At 46.7% G+C, this 19,739-nt stretch overlaps 1 protein-coding gene across 2 annotated transcripts in view; it reads right to left on the bottom strand.

Moving 5' to 3' along the window:
- Positions 1-19,739, bottom strand: part of CPNE5 (copine 5) — a 200,033-nt gene that overhangs the window by 96,654 nt on the left and 83,640 nt on the right. For both annotated transcript variants that reach the window (XM_061632533.1, XM_061632534.1), the window contains exons 5-7: positions 18,188-18,227; positions 17,603-17,679; positions 285-344 (exon numbers count right to left, since the gene is read on the bottom strand). In XM_061632533.1, the coding sequence (XP_061488517.1) occupies positions 285-344; positions 17,603-17,679; positions 18,188-18,227 (177 nt within the window). The remainder of the gene's footprint in view (positions 1-284; positions 345-17,602; positions 17,680-18,187; positions 18,228-19,739) is intronic.

The following is a 19,739-nucleotide window of genomic DNA, read 5'->3' as shown; positions in this document are numbered from 1 at the left end:
CATGACTGTTGAAAGTGGTATGGTACTGCTTTAAATGGATAGTGCAGATGGGGCCTGGGTGAAGCTGCCACCATTTGTATGAAAAGAATGGTGCTTTTGTGCAAATTATGTTGCTGTTTTGCAGTGGGTAAAGTGTGCCAGGTGAGTGCTAGAACTAGCAGCCTTTCTTCTCCCATCTTCCTCCAGCTCTTGGTTCCTTCATATCTGTCTTCATGCTAACCTCTGCTAAGAAACAGCAGGGTTGTTTCTCAGGTAGGAGAAAAAGAAGCCTCAGCGTGGCTTACCCATTCGAGACAGAAGGCACGGGCTTCCCGGTTTTGGAATGTAAAGTATATGCTGCCATCCTGGAAAAGGGAAAAAGAAAAGGAAATCCAAAACTTCAATTCCTACAGATACTATACTCATACTCTCTTACAGTGATAGGCAAGCTGCTCTAGGTCTTCCTGCATCATTTTCTATTCATACAGTGCATCGGTATAGGCTGGGATTGGTTCTGACTTCCCATCCTAAATATGGCAGCTATTAACTTTAAAGCTCTAAGCAGTCTCGGACCAGGACACGTAAGGGATCATAACCTTCAATACAATCCTCCGAAACATCTACTTAGGTTAACTGTGGGGTAGGGATGGAAAGATTTGTCAGATTTGGTTCTCTAAGTTTCTTATTTTTCTAATCTTAAATTCTGTTTTCCACATTTCTGCAGCAATTTTTAAAAAAAGAATCCTCATAATTCTCCAGCATTTTAGTGTGAATTTCTCCTAATAAACACATTTTATATAGGCGGTCTTGACGAATGTACACATTTTTGCAAATCATTTCTCGTCATATATTGCATTTTTGTATGTTATTTTCACTCATATATTCATTTTTATGCACACTTTCCCCCAACATATGCATTTTTGTAAACCTTGTGGTTGGCAAACTGCATTGCAAAATTCGATTAAGTTTGAATTTTAAGCAATGGTTGTGTTTTGGTTCTCATATTGTTTCAGAAAGTGCAAATTTGGCTTGAAATGCAAACTAAATCAAATTTCTCACCCATCCCTACTGTGAAGGCCCATCTGTGCATCCCATAATCAGCTGAAATAGAAACATGTGAAAGGGCCTTCTTTGAAGACATACCATGTACCAGTGAGTGCAAGCAACAGTCTAGCATCATGTTGAGTTTCATACGTGTGTGTTCATCACTTGATTCCTGCTACATTATGCAATTACTCACATGATGAAAACTATCCTTGCAGATCAAATATCAAAAAGACAGAGCTTTCAAAGCACATTACACACCAGCTCATATACAGTACCAATCATTTCAGTTACAAGGCAAGTAACTGAGCAATAAGATACACTGAGCAATGTACATACATGTGTGACTCAGCCCTCACGCTAATAAAATAAGGGTAAATGACTCAAGATATCCTCCCAGTTAAGCTACTGTGGGCTCCTGGGAGGTTAATCAATCCTCGGTGCAAAATGGAAATCCCAGTAAGGTCCTGCCTCTTTCTACCCTCCCTTTTGGATCCCATGTCAAAACCATTGAGCTTAGAGAGGTCTAGCAGGGAAGTTTCCTTATCAGATTAGTAACAGCCTCCCATTAACAGCAGACAACATGTTTATCTGACTGTCTGTATTGGGGAGGAGAACCTTCTGGCTGTGTTTCTCCAGAGCCCTGCTTTTTGTCCATAAGCACTCGCCCCTCCAGATTCTCACCTCTTGGAAACACCCTATAGACTCAAATGGAAATTGCGTTCAAAGAGATAACATCTTGACAGAACCTGTATGCTTGCCAACGAACAAGCACATTGTGACCTTGACAAATGTACTACCCTGGCTCTGGAATTTAACTTAGCAGTTTAGATGTTTGTGCACAAGATGGAGATATGTTGCTACCATGATGAGATCTCACTGACCTTAAACCTCCAGCCTCTTCCCTGCAGCTAAGAACAGTTATACCTTTGAAATTTCCCCTTCCTCCTTGGCCTGGGAGCCATAGCTAGAAAGACAGTGATTAATTCCCTTCCTTTATTGATACAGTTTCCTTGTTAATATTTATAGAATTTAACTCTGAGATTCTCATAGCACTAAGCCACAGTTTAGCATTACATGTGAAAAGGTCCTGTCCCTTTTTTAAGGAGCAGGTTCTTCCAACAACCATAGTGGAATCTGGACATTGGGTCAAGGCTTCTGTGTAATATGACAGAGCCTGCACCTTATGTCATGCAGTCTGTTTCCATGCCATTTATTGCTTCATATCCTGCCCTATTTAAAGGGCTCAGAGTGGGTTCTATATATTATTATATACCTATCTTCTTTGCTCCTCTTTCTGTAAAGACGGCAGCATATGAAAAGAGGGGGACACATCATGCTTTGGCCAAATTCTGAGAGTCATGCCTTACTTTTACTGCACATGGAACTGAGTCTATGCTATTTCCCACTCCAACAGGAAGGCTGAGACAGCATTCTAAGGCTCAGAAAGGCTTTTTGTCTATCCAACAGCAGCCTCATGTTCATGCTGTGGTCACCAAACAGTTAGAGTAATGGGAGGAGGAAAAGGAGTAGAGATGACAGATCATCTCAGCTGCAGCTACTGACAATGAAGTGTGGCAACTTACCAGCTGGAAATAGCATTGATTAAGCAAATGCCAAGTCAAAGGCCATGGATTTACCTGATGCTGTTTCTCCAATAAGAAGCAGATAATTTATCCTGCACTTGCCATCAGCTAGCAAGATGCAGTCTGATCAGCCTCCAATAGCACTGGCATAGCAATTACTATAATGTATCTTGCTCTATGGAACACCCCCTCTGTGGCCTCATACCTCAACTCCTCATCAAAGTCAAAAGCAGGACCAGCGGGAAAGCAAATTCTTTCTGCATTGTTGCAAACCCACACATGGTCAGCCAACATGTGAGTAGCATATGCAGAAATGGAAGAGCACAACCTGGCAGGATCAGACTTAGGGTAGAATCAGCTCCAAGGCAGAGGCAAGATAGGATCTGGCCCTGAAACACTAAAGCAGGCATATGGACAGGACTAAGAAGAAAGTCAGCAGCAGGCAGGCAGCAGGTTCAAGAGAAAGACTCACAGGTGATACAGGGCAGACAGAGCCCTCAGAAACAGGTAGGGTCAGGTGACAGAATTTAATGCGAGGTGGAGTCTGGTTATTCTGTGCAAAAATGGTTGGCCAGTCTACCTATAGCCTTTTCCTGCTTCCTTTTTCAAGGGTTGTGTGGAAGCTGAATCCAATAAAACCAACAAGACAGTCAAATTATTCTCAGCTTACCTCTTTACAGGTCAATAGGATAAGGCAGGGTCTTCTGACAATGTCCTGGCTGCCTTCCAATGTTCAGCCTATCCATATAATCTGCACCATGTGGTGGGGTGCTGAACATCAGCATTAGGCAATGTGGAACCAAATAAACAGTCCTGAGCAGACTGCCGAGAATATGAGTGTGCTTGCTGTTGCAAAATAAGCATATATCCAGGAGTGTTGAGCTGCTTCACATTATTCCATTCTAATGGCATTTTGACCACTTGCCCTGTTTTTTGCTATGTCAGAGCCTGACTATACAACAATGTTTATATGAGATTCAGGTCATGAGGCACAGAGAAGCCAAGAGAGAGTCTCCTTCGACAGCATATCAAATGGCTCAGCAGATTGCCATTGTAATTCAGAGCTGATTTGCATGTTCCCTTCATGATGAGGAAAATGCATGAAGTCAAGTCCTCCGCTGTGTGCATTTCAAAAGTCAGTACAGATCACAAGAGACAGGGGTCCCTCCTCATACTTGCTATGAGAATCAGCTGCTGTCTCCAGGCACTGCCTGTGCAAGCTGGGCTAGTTCAAAACACACAGAGAAAGAAAGCAGCTCTTCTCCTTCTGACTTGTACTGCTTGCAGGGACAAGCGGGTGAATGATGTGGTAATGGTGGCAAGTGGCAATTGCTCCCAGGTCAGAGTCACCACCTCATCTGCCCATCTATACCTCATCTGCCCATCTATATAAAAGCACCCACAAGAAGGAAGCATAGGACTTATTTCCCCACCTTCCTCCTTCCATGTAGCTATTATCTTTTTGCTCAGTCCTGGCCCAGCTTTGACAAGCCGCAACTGGGTATCACTTCTGATGTTTGTTACTCCTGGTAGGAGGAGACAGATGCTAAGTGGGTCCCCCAACCACCTGTACTCCTCTCCAGACAAACAGAGCCTGCTCCCTCCCATGCTGTCTACCTGAACAGGAGCAGCACGTTTGATTCCATGTGTGTCCTCATTATGAAGGCATTGTGCACATCAGCTCTGAGTGAGCTGCTCATTCCTACATAATCCCACGTACATCCCACATAGCTCTCCTGTTGACTCAGGTGTACCGATCTTGCCCCTTGAAAAATGTGTGGCATCCTTGTGCGTTAATGCCTCTCAGATCCAAGGGGCTTATCTACTGTGCATAGAATGCAATCAGGCCAATGTCTAAGCCACACACATGGAGTTGAGAAATTGAGACTCAAGTGACAAATGACTGTTGTGCATGAAAACTATGCTGAATTCAGGGTGTGTGTATGTGTATGTGTGTGAGTGAGTGAGGTGGCAAGGACGGATATTGAACCATTCGTCCTTGGTTGAAAAGGTTAAAAACTCTCAAAGCACAGTAATCTTATGAATGAGAGAGGAGAAACACAATTCTGAACTAGCTTAGCTGGAAACTGTGCTTAAGAAATCTGTTACTGTTTTGCTAGCACAGGATTTTGCAATTCGCACTAAGGGGAGGTCCACAATTCTATCTGGAAAGGTCAAAGAAGTTTCCCTGCATGCTGTTTCCACTGCTAACATACCCCATCTCTTTGCTGGAGTACATCCCAGCTGTGAGAAAACCCAATTAGAGCCAGTGGCTGATTGCAATAAGTGGAGGATCCCAAAGCGGCTGCAAACTCATGTCAATGGCAAGCAAGGCGTGTAGAATTAGTGTAGAATCCTCCCGTGCCATGTTGTCACACTTTGCCAAGGAACATCTTCCGAATTTCCAGTATGATCTGAAAACACCCAACTGGGAGCAGGAGAAAGCCCCATATGGCCACATTCTAAGTGAAAAAATTACATGGATGTCCCGTGCAGTTCAGCAATAAGGCCTGAGACAATCCTAGCCTTTTACTGTAAGTCGCCCTGACACTTTGGTGTGGGCAACGAATAAATTGAATAAATAATAATGATGTTCTGCAAATTGCAAGTTGTTCAATAGTTAAATAACGAATAAAGAAGTAGACCACAAATCTGACTGTAACAGGTTTTTGGTGTGTGTGCAGCGGTGGCAGGGGATGGAGTTCAGATTTTCTATCTCACACACCAAAATATCTTGGGCTGGCCCTGAGTATGCTGAGGATGGGGCTGGGGATTAATAATACCAAGTGCCACATTTTGTGTTTCTTTGTCACTTTCACAGAAGCAGGCCTCCAGCTTAGTAGGCTGCAAACAGATGTTCAAAACACAGAAACCAATTATTTTCTGCTGTCTCCCAGGAGTTGGCTATTCCCAGGCCACCCTCTCCTTCATACTATCAGCACCAACTCAAAGACTAGGAGATGAAAAGGCAAAGTGCTGTGTCTGCAGCTCCTCCATCTTCCATCTCAAATATGCTTGGTACCTGGGGGGGAGGGGGGAAACATGCACAGAAACACTGGCTTTGTAGCTGTGCTTGGAAGGCCTACTCACATCTCCTGGAGATCCAAGCAAAACAGACTGTGCTAATGTAGAGGTACATCTTTTGCTCCCCTCTGCGTTTGTTATTAAATGAGTGCAGTTACTGGTTTGCTGTGAGCTCCCTGACAGCCCATCAGCTCTGTCCTTCATAGTGCCTGGGCCTGTGTGTCTGTGCTGGACACAAAATGATTCTGCACTGTGACCTAGGAAGGGATTGCTGTTTTAATGTAAGATAAGGCTACAGTATATATTACCTCCAGTGTCAGAGGTAGTATGGGTCTGAGTATGAGCTGATGGGGATTATGGGCAGGAGAGAATAATGTCCTGCTTGTGGGCTTCCCACAGATATCTGGTTGGTCACTGGGGGAACAGAATGCTTGCCTAGATAAGCCTTTGGTCTGATCTAGCAGGGCTCTTTTTATGTAGTTCATCATACTCCTCTGGAATGCGAGGGCCACTTACAATGTTTTACATCTCATTCATTAAAGTCCATAAGTGATTCCTGTGACGACCATCACAAAATAAGAAAGGCTTTGGGCCTAATAGCACAACCCTTTGAGCCTATGACAGCCATAACTTATAGTCAATCTGTGCTGACTTACAGTTTGCCAACAGGGGCTGAGCAAGCTGTGTAAATGCTGATACCAGCCACTGAACTTTGCCTAGCTTGCCTTCTGGTACTTGATAGCACCAGGTTTCCCTAAACCACCACAATGATTTTTGACCTTGAGAAATCACTGATTATGACAAATGACCCGGAAAGAATATGAAGAAGTCTGGCATGCACCATTTCCAAAATATCCATGTTCTGGATGTTGTATCCTGCAAGATATGTGTTATCATGATATTATGTACATATTTTAACACAAATATTATTGTATGTGTTATAGTTATATTATGCAAGAGATGAAGGATGTGGTCCTTCATCCTCTAATTGAAGTTGATGCTTTATCTCAGGTGTCCTTGGGCACTGGCTTGGATCCTGATAACCATGAGTGGAAGGAAGATCATGGAAGGGGATTCCTCTCCTAGAGTGGCTGTGTGTCTTATTTTACAGAGAACAGTTCTTTATTTTGAAGGGCTGTCAGAGGTTGTTGCGCCCAGGCTGAGACTCAATGACCAGACAGTACCCCGACAGTATCCCCTCGCCCAAGGCTTTCCTCCCTCCAACCCTCAGGCCTGGGTCGTTGGGGAAACTGCTGGTGAAAGTCTCGTACTAAGTCTGGGGCGTGGACGTCCTCCGCATTCTCCCACGACCTTTCCACCGGGCCGTATCCCACCCAGTGTATGAGATACTGCAGCTGATTTCTTCTTTTCCTGGAATCCAAAATACTCTCCACTTCAAATTCCGTTTGTCCCTGGCTGCACCTCTGGTCTGAGGGGGCTCGGGGGGTGTTCTTTAGTGAGTAGGGAGCGATGAAATACAGGATGCACCTTGAACGTAGGTGGCAGTTTCAACTGGTAAGCCACAGGGTTGATTTGAGCCTCACCTCAAAAGGACCTACTCTTCTATCCTGTAACTTCCTGTACTTACCCGGCATGGGCAAGAACCGAGTTGATAGCCAGACCCTGTCTCCCACTTGCATTGGGGCTCCCTCCTGGCGGTGCTGATCCACGACACACTTGTAATCCTCCTTAGCCAAGTCCAACTGCGCGCGCAATAGCTGTTGCATCGCCTGTAGCTCCTGGACAAACTCCTCGGCAACCGGCACCGCCAGTGTTTCGCGGGAACTAGGGAAGGACTTGGGGTGAAGTCCATAATTTGCGAAGAAGGGCGTTTGGTGCTTGCTGGTGTGCAAGGCGTTATTATAGGCAAACTCCGCGAGGTGCAAGTAAGACTTCCAGTCATTTTGTTGATACGAGATATAGCAGCGCAAGTATCCTTCCAAAACCGAATTGACACGTTCTGTCTGCCCATCCGTTTGAGGGTGATGGGAGGACGACATCTTGAGCTCTGTACCTAGTTGATTCCATAGAGCTCTCCAGAACCGGGCATTAAATTGTGTTCCTCGATCCAAGACTATGCTGTCAGGCAACCCGTGCAACCGGTATACCTCTCTCACGAATAGTTTAGCAGTTTCTTCCGCGTCCAGTACCCCTGCACACGGCAGGAAATGAGCCATCTTCGTTAGAGCGTCTACGACCACCAGTATGGTCGACATCCCTTGGGAGTCAGGGAGGTCTGTTATAAAGTCCATCGAGAGTTCTTTCCAGGGCCCCCTTGGCGTGGGCAAGGGCTCAAGTAATCCAGCCGGCTTCCCATGCGCGTGCTTCATCCTCAAACAGACTGGACAGGTCTGCACATAGTTCTCTATCTCCTCATCTGAGGCCACCAAAAGTCTCTAGAGGCGATTTGGATGGTTTTGAAAACGCCAAAGTGTCCGGCCGACGGAGAGTCGTGGCACTGCCTCAATACCCGGGTTCTCATCTCTCCCGGTGGTACATACCTCGCAGATCGGTGACACAAGAGTCCATTGCTTTCATGGAATCCGCTCTCCTTCTTGGCGGGGTGATCCAGTTCGGCTAGGCACTGTAGCGCGTAAGGGTTTTTAGCTTGAGCCTCTTTAAGATCTTTTTCCCAGGACCCCTGGCACGCGCCCACAAGCACTCTCTCTGGAGGGATGATGTATTGGAGAGCAGCTGGGGCTTTTCCTTCCAAATACTCCGGTAGTCGTGAGAGAGCATCAGCTCACTGGTTCCTGGCTTGGGGGTAGTAAGTAATTCGGAAGTTAAACCGAGTGAAGAACTGGGCCCATCGTATCTGCCTCTGGTTCAGCTTCCTAGCAGTCTGCAGACTCTCGAGGTTCTTATGGTCCGATCTCACCTCAATCTGATGCTGAGCTCCTTCCAGGTACTGTCTCCAGTGGGAGAAAGACTCTTTAATTGCAAGGAGTTCTTTTTCCAGGACAGTGTAGTTCGGGGTCCATTAGTTTCCTTGAAAAGTAGGTGCAGGGGTACAGTCCCTCTCCCTCTTTTCCCAGTTGTAAAAGGATCCCCGCAATTGCCAGATCCGAGGCGTCAGTCTCCACGATGTAGGGTAGAATGGGGTCTGTGAACTTCAGGATCGGTTCAGCTGAGAAGCGCCTCTTTAACTCCTCGAAGGCTCTCTTGGCCTCCTCAGTCCACCGGAACATCCCCTTACCCCGTAGGCTGTCCGTCAGGGGGGCAGTCAGCTTGGAGAAGCCCGGAATGAATTTCCGGTAATAGTTAGCGAACCCCAAGAAGCGCTGGACATCCTTCTTGGTTTTGGGCTGATTCCATTCCAATACACAGCTCACCTTCCCTGGGTCCATCTCCACCTCCTCTGGGGAGATTCTGTACCCTAAGAAATCCAGGGAGGTCAGGTCAAAGCCACACTTTTCCAGCTTTGCATACAGCCGGTTCTCCCTCAGTCTCTGCAGTACCGTTTTCACATGCCGTTCATGATCCTGTGGGTCCTTTGAAAATATCAAAATGTTGTCCAGATAGATGATGATGTAGGAGTCCAGAAGGTCCCTAAACACCTGGTTCATTAATTTCTGAAACACTCCTGGAGAGACGGACAACCCAAAAGGCATCACTAGGTACTCAAACTGCCCTTGCAAAGTGAGAAACGCTGTTTTCCATTCGTCTTCCTCTTTCATTCGCACTAGATTGTACGCTCCTCTCAGATCCAGCTTGGTAAAAACCTTGGCCGAACGCAACCGATCCAACAGCTCAGGAATGAGGGGTAGGGGGTAGCTGTTTGGTGTGGTAATCCGATTCAATGCGCGGTAATCATGGCACGGTCGGAGCTCCCCCCCTTTCTTTTTGACGAACAGCAAGGGCGCAGCCGCTGGTGATTGCGAGGGTTGAATGAAGCCCCGCTCCAAGTTCTTTTCCAGGAATTCTCGCTGCGCTTCCCTCTCCAGCTCTGTGAGCGAGCAAATCCTCCCCACCGGGATACTAGCACCAGGAACCAGATCTATGGCACAGTCATACGGGCGATGTGGAGGTAGATTCTCTGCTTCCTTCTCATCGAACACGTCCCGGAACTCTTCATACTTGTCTGGCAGCCCTACCTCCTCTGGACCTTGTCTGGTCCTGGCCAGGATGGCTCCTGTTTCCGAGGGCTGGCAATTCTCGTGGCAGTACTCGGAGGTAAACACCACCACCGCTTCCTCCCAGTGGATCCGTGCTCCATGCTTTGCCAACCACGGCATTCCCAGGACCACCGAGAAACTTGAGAGATGAGACACATAAAACGAAATAGTCTCTGAATGTCCCGGGGTTTCCATCTCCAAGTCTCGAGTCGCTCGTGTCACCCCCCCCGACTTCAGAGGTCTTCTGTCAATGGTCTCCACCGCTAAAGGCTTTTCCAGCTCCCATGTGGGGATCGCGTAGCGGGCCACTAGCTCTGCATCCATAAAACAAGTGGAGGCTCCGCTGTCTATCATGGCTTCTGTCTTAAAACTTTGTCCCTTGGGCATCGTAATTCGAACTGGCAACACCAGGACCCCTCGCGAGGGTGGCTGTGTCACTGCAGGCCCTTTGTTAATAGCAGCCCCCATCCCTCCGGCCTCGACAAAAGCTGGGTCACTTAGTTTCCCGAAGGCTCGGGTCTCCCCACCTTAGCCCCATAAGTCCTCGCTAGATGGCCTGGTTTGGCGCAATACAGGCAGAGATTCTCCCGCCGCTGCCTCTCCTTTTCCTCATCCATCAAACGCGGCCGGATCCCTCCCAGCTGCATGGGTTCCTCGCCGCTGCTTGACGGGGGCGTCAAGCTTGGCGGGATGCGGCTTCGAGGCACCGGTATGGGGGCGGGGTAGCGGGGCGCCTTGTGTCTCTTCTCCAGTTGGCGCCCTTCCAGCCAGTGGTCTATCTGCAGACACACACGGATCAGTTCTCTCAAGGTGTCTGGGGGTGACATTCGGGGCAGTTCATCCAGGATCTCTGGACTCAGCCCACTCCGGTACAAATACATATGCGCTGGATCATTATACTCAGTCTCTTGGGCATTGGTGTAACTCGCCACGGACCCTCTCCCCTGTCGTAGAGCGCTGAGTTTTCTCGCCACTGTCTCCTTCCTCTGGGGGTCTTGGAACATCTCTCCCATGGCGGTCTTGAAACCGGCGTACACTCCCAGCACAGGGTCGGCCCGGATCAGGTAGGGAGTTGCCCACTTCGCGGCTTCTTCCTCTAAGAGGCTGATGACAAAGGCCACCTTCGCGTCGTCCATCGGGAAATCTGCTCGGTGGACCTGCATGTAAAGTTCGCACTGGGCTAGGAACATGGCAAACTGATCGCTCTGCCCTGCATATCTCGCGGGCAATCCTACAGGAGTCTTGACTGGAGCTGCAGCAACGCCGGGAGGCGCTGCCTGGAGCTGGGCTACCGCCGCCCTCAGGGCTTGGTTGTCAGTCTGCAGGGCCTGCGTTGTGGTCCGCAGATTCTGATTCTTGGTTTGCAGGGCTAGGAAATTCATCTGCAGCGTCTGTAAATCCGCCTGCAGCGACTCGAGGGTGATCCCTCCTGCAGCTCCCAGATTCATCTTGTACGCGGCAAGTTGCTGGGGACTTGAGGGATGAGAAAGTGGCTCTGTCAAACTGTCACGCCCAGGCTGAGACTCAATGACCAGACTCGATGTTGTAAGCAATTCTTTCTTTATTAAGGAGATCTCAACGTTATATTTACTGCGCTTCATGCAAACCCCTATTCTAAATCACTAGTATCCCTAACTACCTAATCCTGCAGCGTTGAAAGAAAGTTGACAGAGCAAAGTTTTCCTGCCTCTGCGACCCTTGTGAAGGAGGGAGGTGGGCACGTAACCTCGCGCTTCTCCTGAGAGATTCCCTGCCTCCCCCCCTTTTCTGCTCATCCCTCCTCTGCCTTCTTCGGGCTCGAGGAGACGGGGGATCCTTGGGCCCCTCCCCTTCCGAAGTGCTGACTTCCCTATCCAGCTCGGGGGGGGTGGAGAATGGAGAGCTGGGCGCCGGCTTCTTCCCAGAATTGCTGGGTTGAGGGGGGGTTAGGAATCCTCCTTCTTCCGTCTCCTCCTCCCATCCCCCTCCCTGCGGCGCAAAAGGAGGCGTGAGAACTGGTAGGGATGAGTCTTCGTCCGTTGGAATTCCAAGGTCCCTAACTGTCTGCATCTCTCGTTCGTCCCCTTCCTCCTCACTCCCCATCTGCAACTCCTGGAATCCCGAATCCCCCTCCCCACTTTCTCCTAGGGCATCCTCAGGACCTCGATCGGAAATCCCGACAGAGGTGAAGGTGTCCACTATCTGAGGGCTGTCCAGCTAAAGTCTGATTTAAAGATAAGGAACCATAATAAGAGGCAACAGGAGCCTTGAAGTTGGCCATCAACAGTTGGCAGCACCTGGTCAGCAGACTAAGCAGGCACACAACTCTCCTGGTGTCCTCTCTACTATGGCAAGATGTATTGTATTTCTGTTGAAATTATAGTAATTATTTGTGTCCATAAATATGAATTACCATATGCAAATTTTTATGTACATAGCTGTCCTGGTTTGTTGTCTTCTTTGATGATGCAAATCCTCTTCTTTTTTTTTGGTAATGCATAACTGCCCTCCACCCTCTCCACACCTCTGAAGGGCATCTCAGGAGAGTCATGGCACCCCCTTGAACAGTGTGGAAGGAGGCACAGGAGGCTGCTGAGGTAGGAGGAAAAGTCCAAAATTTGGTGTAGGCACTTTCAAGGCTCTCCAAAGAGACATCGGGCTGTTGGGGGAGCAACAGGCTGTTGGGGTGGGAGGGGGAAGGAACTCCCCCTTCTACAAGGTTCTTTCCGCTCATGGTTCTCAGAATCCAAGTCACTACGCCTGAGTCCTGTTTCCTTATCTCTAGAATGAGAATAACAATGACCTACCTCACAGGGTTCCCATGAGGCAGAAACAAATGAGAACTGGGAACGTGTTTTGCACATTAGAAGAGCAGCACAAGGGTAAATTAATGATTTAAAAATATGCCTCCCTTTATTGTTTCTTTATATCCAGTCAGGGTTGCCACTTTGTACCTGCTGCTTCTCTACAGAGAAAGCCTGGGTTACTGACTTATTTCCAACAGTATTGATAATTAATTCCGCAGTGGGCTTCCATAATAACCCTGCCCACTTGGACGGACTGCCTTGTGCCTTGCATTCACCCTCCCATGGTGGTTTTGAATTCAGAAGCAACTTATAAAATAAAGAAAAGTGAATCTTTTTTCCCCACTGTATGAATCTTCTTTTCCAATTATGGCTGGCAATTGGAAGTGGTCCCTTAGCACCTGCTGCCTTCCTGGGGCTCTGGAGAAACTGCTCTCTCAGGAAAGCGGCTGCCGCAGGAAATAGGGAGCTGTGCATTGTCAAAGTTCTGCACTGCCAGCAGCAGCTTCCCAGTATGGGTTCTGTAGGGAGGGCCTAGCACAAGACACAGCTCGGGGAGTGGGGGCAGAGACACTATGCTTTTAGACACTCCTAAAAATTCCACAGCTTGCTGAGTTGATAGTCTGAAAGTTTTCCTAAACCTGCTTTGGCCAACCAGGTGTCTTCCAGATATTTTGGACTATGACTCCCAGCAGCCCCAACCAGCACAATTGAACAGATGAGAATTGTAGCCTAAAATATCTGGAGGGCACCTGGTTGGCAAAGGCTCTCCTACAATTTAAAGACTACTGCTAGAAGGAGAAATACCATCAAAGATTCTCATTTGTCATTGCAGCACTTTGACGCTATAAGAATAGGTAGCAGATACAGAACACTTTAGAATGTTCAAAGCCTCATATACTTGTTTATTGATTTACGATAGTTATAGACAGCCCTTCAACCCTAATAGCTCTAAAGTGGTTTATAGTAAAACAAATTAAAAGAATTCACAGTTAAAAGCAATTCAAGTCTAAAACCAACAGGCAAAGAGCAACACAACCAAAGAGAAGCATCCGCAGGGCAATCCAAACAGAGCATCAGAATAAGCAAACCTCAACAGCAAAAATAACTTGCTTAGTGTTAAAAGAGATGTGTCTTTACACACATTTTTAATCATTTGTTTAAGGGTGGCCATGTCTGAAAAAGCAGCCCTGGAGCCCCGATACAAATTGGGACCATGGCATAGGAGAAGGGAAGATTCTGCAATGTTTTCTCCCTAAAAATTGTCTGCCCCTAGCTGCTGTTTCCCAGGTTTGTTTGTTTTTTAAATGTATTAGCATATATCCAAGGCTTTTTTTGTGATGGTACCACTTTCTTTGCTGCCCATGACATCCTTTTTTCTTGGCACTGGATATGCCACTTTATTAATAATGTACAAACTACAGTTTCCTGTATTGGGAAAAAACTGGAAACTGCAGTTGTTGCAAAACATAGGCAGAAGCTTCAAATTTCCTCTTCTCAGGTCAAAAGGAGGGATGCAGGAGAGGACATAAGCCTGAGGTTTGTTGCAATACATTCTCCTAATATTGGTTTAGCATTACATCTGAAAGAGATATATTGCACTTTAAAACCTGCAGAAAATGTAATGCTGGGAGTGGCAGCAAATCCATTTGGTTGACAGAATCAGCACTGAAGGTAATTTTGAGAAACTGGAGAACTGGGCCAAAAACAATAACATAAAATTCAATAAAGACATATGTAAAAGTATTACACCCAGGGAAAAAATCCTCAAATATTGTACTTGTTTTTCTAGAAATATGAAAGGAAACTAGCTAAGATAGGCATTTCTAATACAAGCTAATACAGATCACAAATTAAATAAGAGAAAGATGCCACTGTGGGACACATTAATGGGTCTAGAGCAGCCTTTCCCAACCAGTGTGCCTCCAGATGTTGTTGGACCACAATTCCCATCTTTCCTGACCATTGGCAATGCTGGCTGAGGCTGATGGGAGTTGTGGTCCAACAACATCTGGAGGCATACTGGTTGGGAAAGGCTGGTCTAGGGAATAGAAGCAAATGGGATAAATGCGGCAAATTATATATATTAGCCAAGAGAAAAGGTTCAACGAGCTAGATTTTATCTGAGGCATACATATACACATATTTAAGTTCATTGGAGAAAAAATATATTAAGCATTCTCATTCCCCATCCCCTCCCCCCCCATCAACATGTACTCAAAAATACATCCTGCTGATTTCAGTGTGACTGACTTCCTAGTAAAAGTGTCTAGGATTGAAACTGTTCGGGTCAAACAAAACCTTTCATGTCTCCCTCTGTACATTCTAGCAGACCTTATCTCACGCCATGTGGCTATGATTTCTAGGGGAGTAGCTGTGTTATCGTGCTGCTTCAAAAACAAAAGCACTATTTTCTCTTGTGCTTTCGTTTAATTTGAGTGGGCGAGAAAGAACACCTCTGCTGCCTATCAGACTGCATGATGCAGCAGAAGCACGAGCTCACATTTTTATCCTTCCAACTATGAATCAGTCAGGAAACCTCTAGAGCAGCCTTCGCCAATCTGGTGCTCTCCGCACATTTTAGACTATGACTCCCATCGGCCGTTGTAGTGCCGGCTGGGGCTAGAGGTGGAAAGAGCTGTCTGTTTCGGTTCTCTCTGTTTCTCCTTTTTCCAGTCTCCACATTTCTGCAGCAATTTGCAAATTTTTCTTTTTAAAAATCCTCATGAAAATTCTGCAGCATTTTAGTGTGACTTTTTCCTAATAAAACTTTTGTAGGCAGTTATGACCAATGTATACATTTTTCAAGCAATTTCTTCTCATATAATGAATTTTTGTATGTTTTTTTCACTCATATATTCGTTTTTATGCACACTTCCCCTATTATACACATTTTTGTAAACATTATTTGGTTGTAAATCTGCATTACAAAATTCAGATAAGTGCTAATTTCGATGGCTGTTTTGGTTTCCATATTGTGCTGGAATGTGCAAATTCAATAGATTTTGCTTGAAATGCAAAATCCCCCGTCTCTGAGAGTCGTAGTCCAAAACATCTGGAGGGCACCAGGTTGACAAAGGCTACTCTAAGAATCCCATATAGGAATATGGCTTGTGCGATCCCATCCACTATCAGTCTATAACTCCAATATTGTAGCAATTGATCCTAATGAGGTGTCCAGAGTACAGTCCTGTCCTGTTTTATTGGATGAATTTCAGTTAGTACAGCTCGAGGATGTGGACAAGGTGCTTGGACAGGTGCGGGCGACCACGTCTGCTCTGGATCCTTGCCCCTCGTGGTTAATAAAAGCTAGCAGGAATGGAACAGCCGGATGGGCCAAAGAGGTGATCAATGCCTCTTTACGAGAGGGAGTGGTACCACTCTGCCTGAAACAGGCGGTGGTGAGACTGCTCCTCGAAAAACCCTCTTTGGACCCGGAAAATCTTGATAACTATAGACCGGTAGCAAATGTTCCATTCCTGGGCAAGGTTTTAGAGCGAGTGGTCGCTCGCCAGCTCCAGGCTCTCTTGGATGAAACTGATTATCTGGATCCATTTCAATCCGGCTTTCGGCCGGGGTTTGGTACAGAAACAGCCTTGGTCGCCCTGTATGATGACCTCTGTCAGGAGAAAGACAGAGGGAGTGTAACTCTGTTGGTTCTCCTGGATCTATCAGCGGCTTTTGATACCATCGACCATGGTATCCTTCTGGGGCGACTTGCGGATTTGGGAGTTGGAGGCACTGCTTGGCAGTGGCTGTGCTCCTACCTCGAGAATCGTCTCCAGAAGCTGGTGCTTGGGGAGCATTACTCGAGTCCCTGGGTACTCCAATATGGGGTCCCGCAGGGTTCGGTTCTGTCCCCCATGCTCTTTAATATCTATATGAAGCCGCTGGGTGAGGTCATAAGGAGTTATGGAGTGCGTTTCCAGCAATATGCTGATGATACGCAGCTCTACTTCTCCTTTTCATCTTCTTCAGGTGAGGCTGTTAATGTACTAAACCACTGCCTGGCCGCGATAATGGACTGGATGAGAGCTAATAAACTGAGACTCAATCCTGACAAGACTGAGATGCTGTTGGTGGGGGAGCTCTCTGCCCAGTTGGCTGATGTTCGACCTGCCCTAGATGGGGTTACACTCCCCCTAAAGGAGCAGGTCGTAGTTTGGGGGTCTTATTAGATCCGTTCCTGTCACTGGAGGCTCAAGTAGCCTCGGTGGCACGGAATGCATTCTACCAGCTTCGGCTGGTAGCCCAACTATGACCCTACCTGGACAGGGAGAACATCGCCACAGTTATCCATGCCCTGGTAACCTCTAGATTGGACTACTGTAATGCACTCTATGTAGGGTTACCTTTGAAGACGGTTCGGAAACTTCAGCTGGTGCAGAATGCTGCGGCCAGAGTTCTTACTGGGACTAAAAAATATGATCATATAACTCCTGTCCTGGCCCAGCTGCACTGGCTACCGATATGTTTCCGGGCCAGATTCAAAGTGTTGGTTCTTACCTATAAAGCCCTTAACGGCATTGGACCGCAATACCTGGCGGAACGCCTCTCCCACTATATACCTACCCGTTCACTGCGCTTGACGTCGGAGGCCCTTCTCCGGGTTCCAACGTATAGGGAAGCCCGGAGAGTAAATACTAGAGCTAGGGCCTTCTCAGTGGTGGCCCCCGAGTTATGGAACGCCCTCCCGGACGAAATACGCCTGGCGCCTTCTTTGTTATCTTTTCGGCGCCAGGTAAAGACCTACCTCTTTGCCCAGGCATTTTAAACTTTAAATTTTAAATTTAAATTCTAATTTTAATTTATTTTGATTTAATCTTGTTTTATATATATTTTTGTATTGTATTGTACTTATGCTCATTTGTATTTTAACCTGTTTTTATTCTCTTGTACACCGCCCTGAGAGCTTGTTGCTATAGGGTGGTTTAAAAATGTAATAAAATAAATAAATATAACAGCTACAACCTTCTGCCTAGCTTTATACCATGTAGATATGCAAAGGAGAACAGAGCCAGGCTGCCCAGACCCTGCAGACCCCCAGCATACATATAGAGTGGGCACTCACATCAAAGGCTTCTCCAAGCGGCTTCCTGGCGACCCGACAATCTCACCCAACGTGCAGAATGTCTGGCCAAGGAAATCCTGATGAAGGGAAACAAAATTATCATTATGGAACACCACAAATCCAACAGAGCTATTTTTCTCTGTCCAGGGCTCCCTGGAGACTTTATTCTGAAATTTATTCCATTCAATAAATTTCAGCGTCCATGTAGGAATTTCTTCTTTTCAGAATGCTAAACAGAAAGAGAAGGTGGAAATAGGGAAGGGTGATTAAAACAGAATTGCAACAAACAAACACGTACATAAGAGAATGAACCAAAGCATGGAGAGAATTAGCAGAAAGAAAAGACTAAATTTTAGCAATATTTTACAACATAAGGGAGGGACCCAGCAGGCCCAGGCTAAATCCCTGGCATCTCCATGATGGAGAACATGCCTGCCTGAGACTGTGGAGTGCTGCTGCCAGTCAGAGTAGACAATATGAGACACACAAATGGTCTGATCCAGCATGAGACAGCTTTCTATATTCACAGTGCTGGAGTTGGGAAAGAAAAAAGATCACATGAAGAACCAGGGAGTATGCACTTACATGTTTTGACAGGTCGGGGCTCTTGGAATCCACATCATAACTGTGGGGAAAGAGAAGCAAAAATCATACATTGTATGTCAGCCATGTACTGTCTTGGTATTTTCTGTTCTGCAAATCCCATGCAGCAAATAAGAGCATAACAGCCAGGACACTACAACATAAAAGTTTCAGTGGTATTCAAGGGTAGGAAAGCAAACACATTACTTTCCTTATGCGGGTTGTTACAGGTTTGCCTCTGAACAGCAGGCTTGAATTGTTGCCTTTATCCATTACTTAAAGCAGCCTTCCTTTCCTTGACCTGGTGCCCTCCATATGTTTGGAACATCAATTCTCATTTGCCCAAATCAGCATGGCCACAAAGGGCAACAGGTTAGGGAAGGCTGACTTAAAGCAATGGCGGGGAGACTAGATCTGGCCCACGGCACCTTTGGATCCAGCCCACAGTCTCTTGTCATCTATGCCCCCCTGTGCAGCAGTTAGGCTTGGCAAAATCAGTCAGTCAATCAATCAATGGTCCCATTTATATGCATCAGACCTTTTCCCCCTAAGCCTAATTTCTGGGCATGGTGTGTGTGTGTGCATTTGAGTGATTTGCAGGAAAAGCTGCTGGGAAGGGATATGTTAACCCTCCCTACCCTGTGTGCTGCCATAGAATCTCCAAAAATTGCCCCCAGCCCCAATGACAACTAGGCTTAAAAAAAAGAGACCCACTGACATGAAAAGGACTCCCCCCCCACCCAAAGTCTAGGCTGCAGAAACACTATTTGCTTCAAAAGCAGCCAGTCCATTTTCTCTGGCTGTGTTTTGAAATTACTCTTCCCACAGTGGACACATCTCTCTTCCCCACTGCTGATTAGGACTGCCAAAGCAAAGCAACAGGCCAATCACCATGTCTGCCTCAGCCTACAGCAAAGTGTTGTCATTGGACACACCTGGAGTGGCAACGGGGTTGATGGCCAATCAGTTTTGAAGACTGTGTGAAGTGGACTTCTAAGTAAAACGTGCTGCTGCAATGTCTGAGGTTATGGAGTTAAAGGGAGCACAGTTTGACTAGCGTCGTGTGTCCCTGTGTTCAGAAAACAGAAGTGGAGATGCACTGAAGCCAGCACAATTGCAAGTGTGTCTCTACCCTAACTGGCAAGCAAGAGGGCGTGGTTGAAGAGGAGAGGCTGCCAGAGAGGGAAGATGAGAAAGAGAGAGAGAAGGGCAGAAGGAGAAAAGAGGGGTTGGGAGAAAGAGAGAGAAGCCCTGACAGTCACTGGCATGCAGGCCCTGATGGGTAATGTGGCCCTTGGGGGCAGGGGGAATTTCTCCTCCCTTGACTTAATGAAAGGAATGAAGGCAAGATTAGGGCAAGGGAAATCTTACAACATACATTTGAGGGGAGCTTCATTTTTTAAGTCGAGGTTTAAATTGGGAGCGGTGATTAAATGGGCTGTATGGTCTCTGATTCTATCTCAGCACTCCCTTCTGATCCTTCACACCACAGCTGAAACAAATGTTCACAAGTATTCAAAATTGCCTGAATGTTCCAATTTCAAAGGCAAATTAA

Source organism: Rhineura floridana, chromosome 6, assembly GCF_030035675.1.
Source record: "Rhineura floridana isolate rRhiFlo1 chromosome 6, rRhiFlo1.hap2, whole genome shotgun sequence".
Taxonomy (NCBI): domain Eukaryota; kingdom Metazoa; phylum Chordata; class Lepidosauria; order Squamata; family Rhineuridae; genus Rhineura; species Rhineura floridana.
The sequence above is the reverse complement of the archived record's forward strand: the minus strand, read 5'-3'. Positions and strand labels throughout refer to the sequence as shown.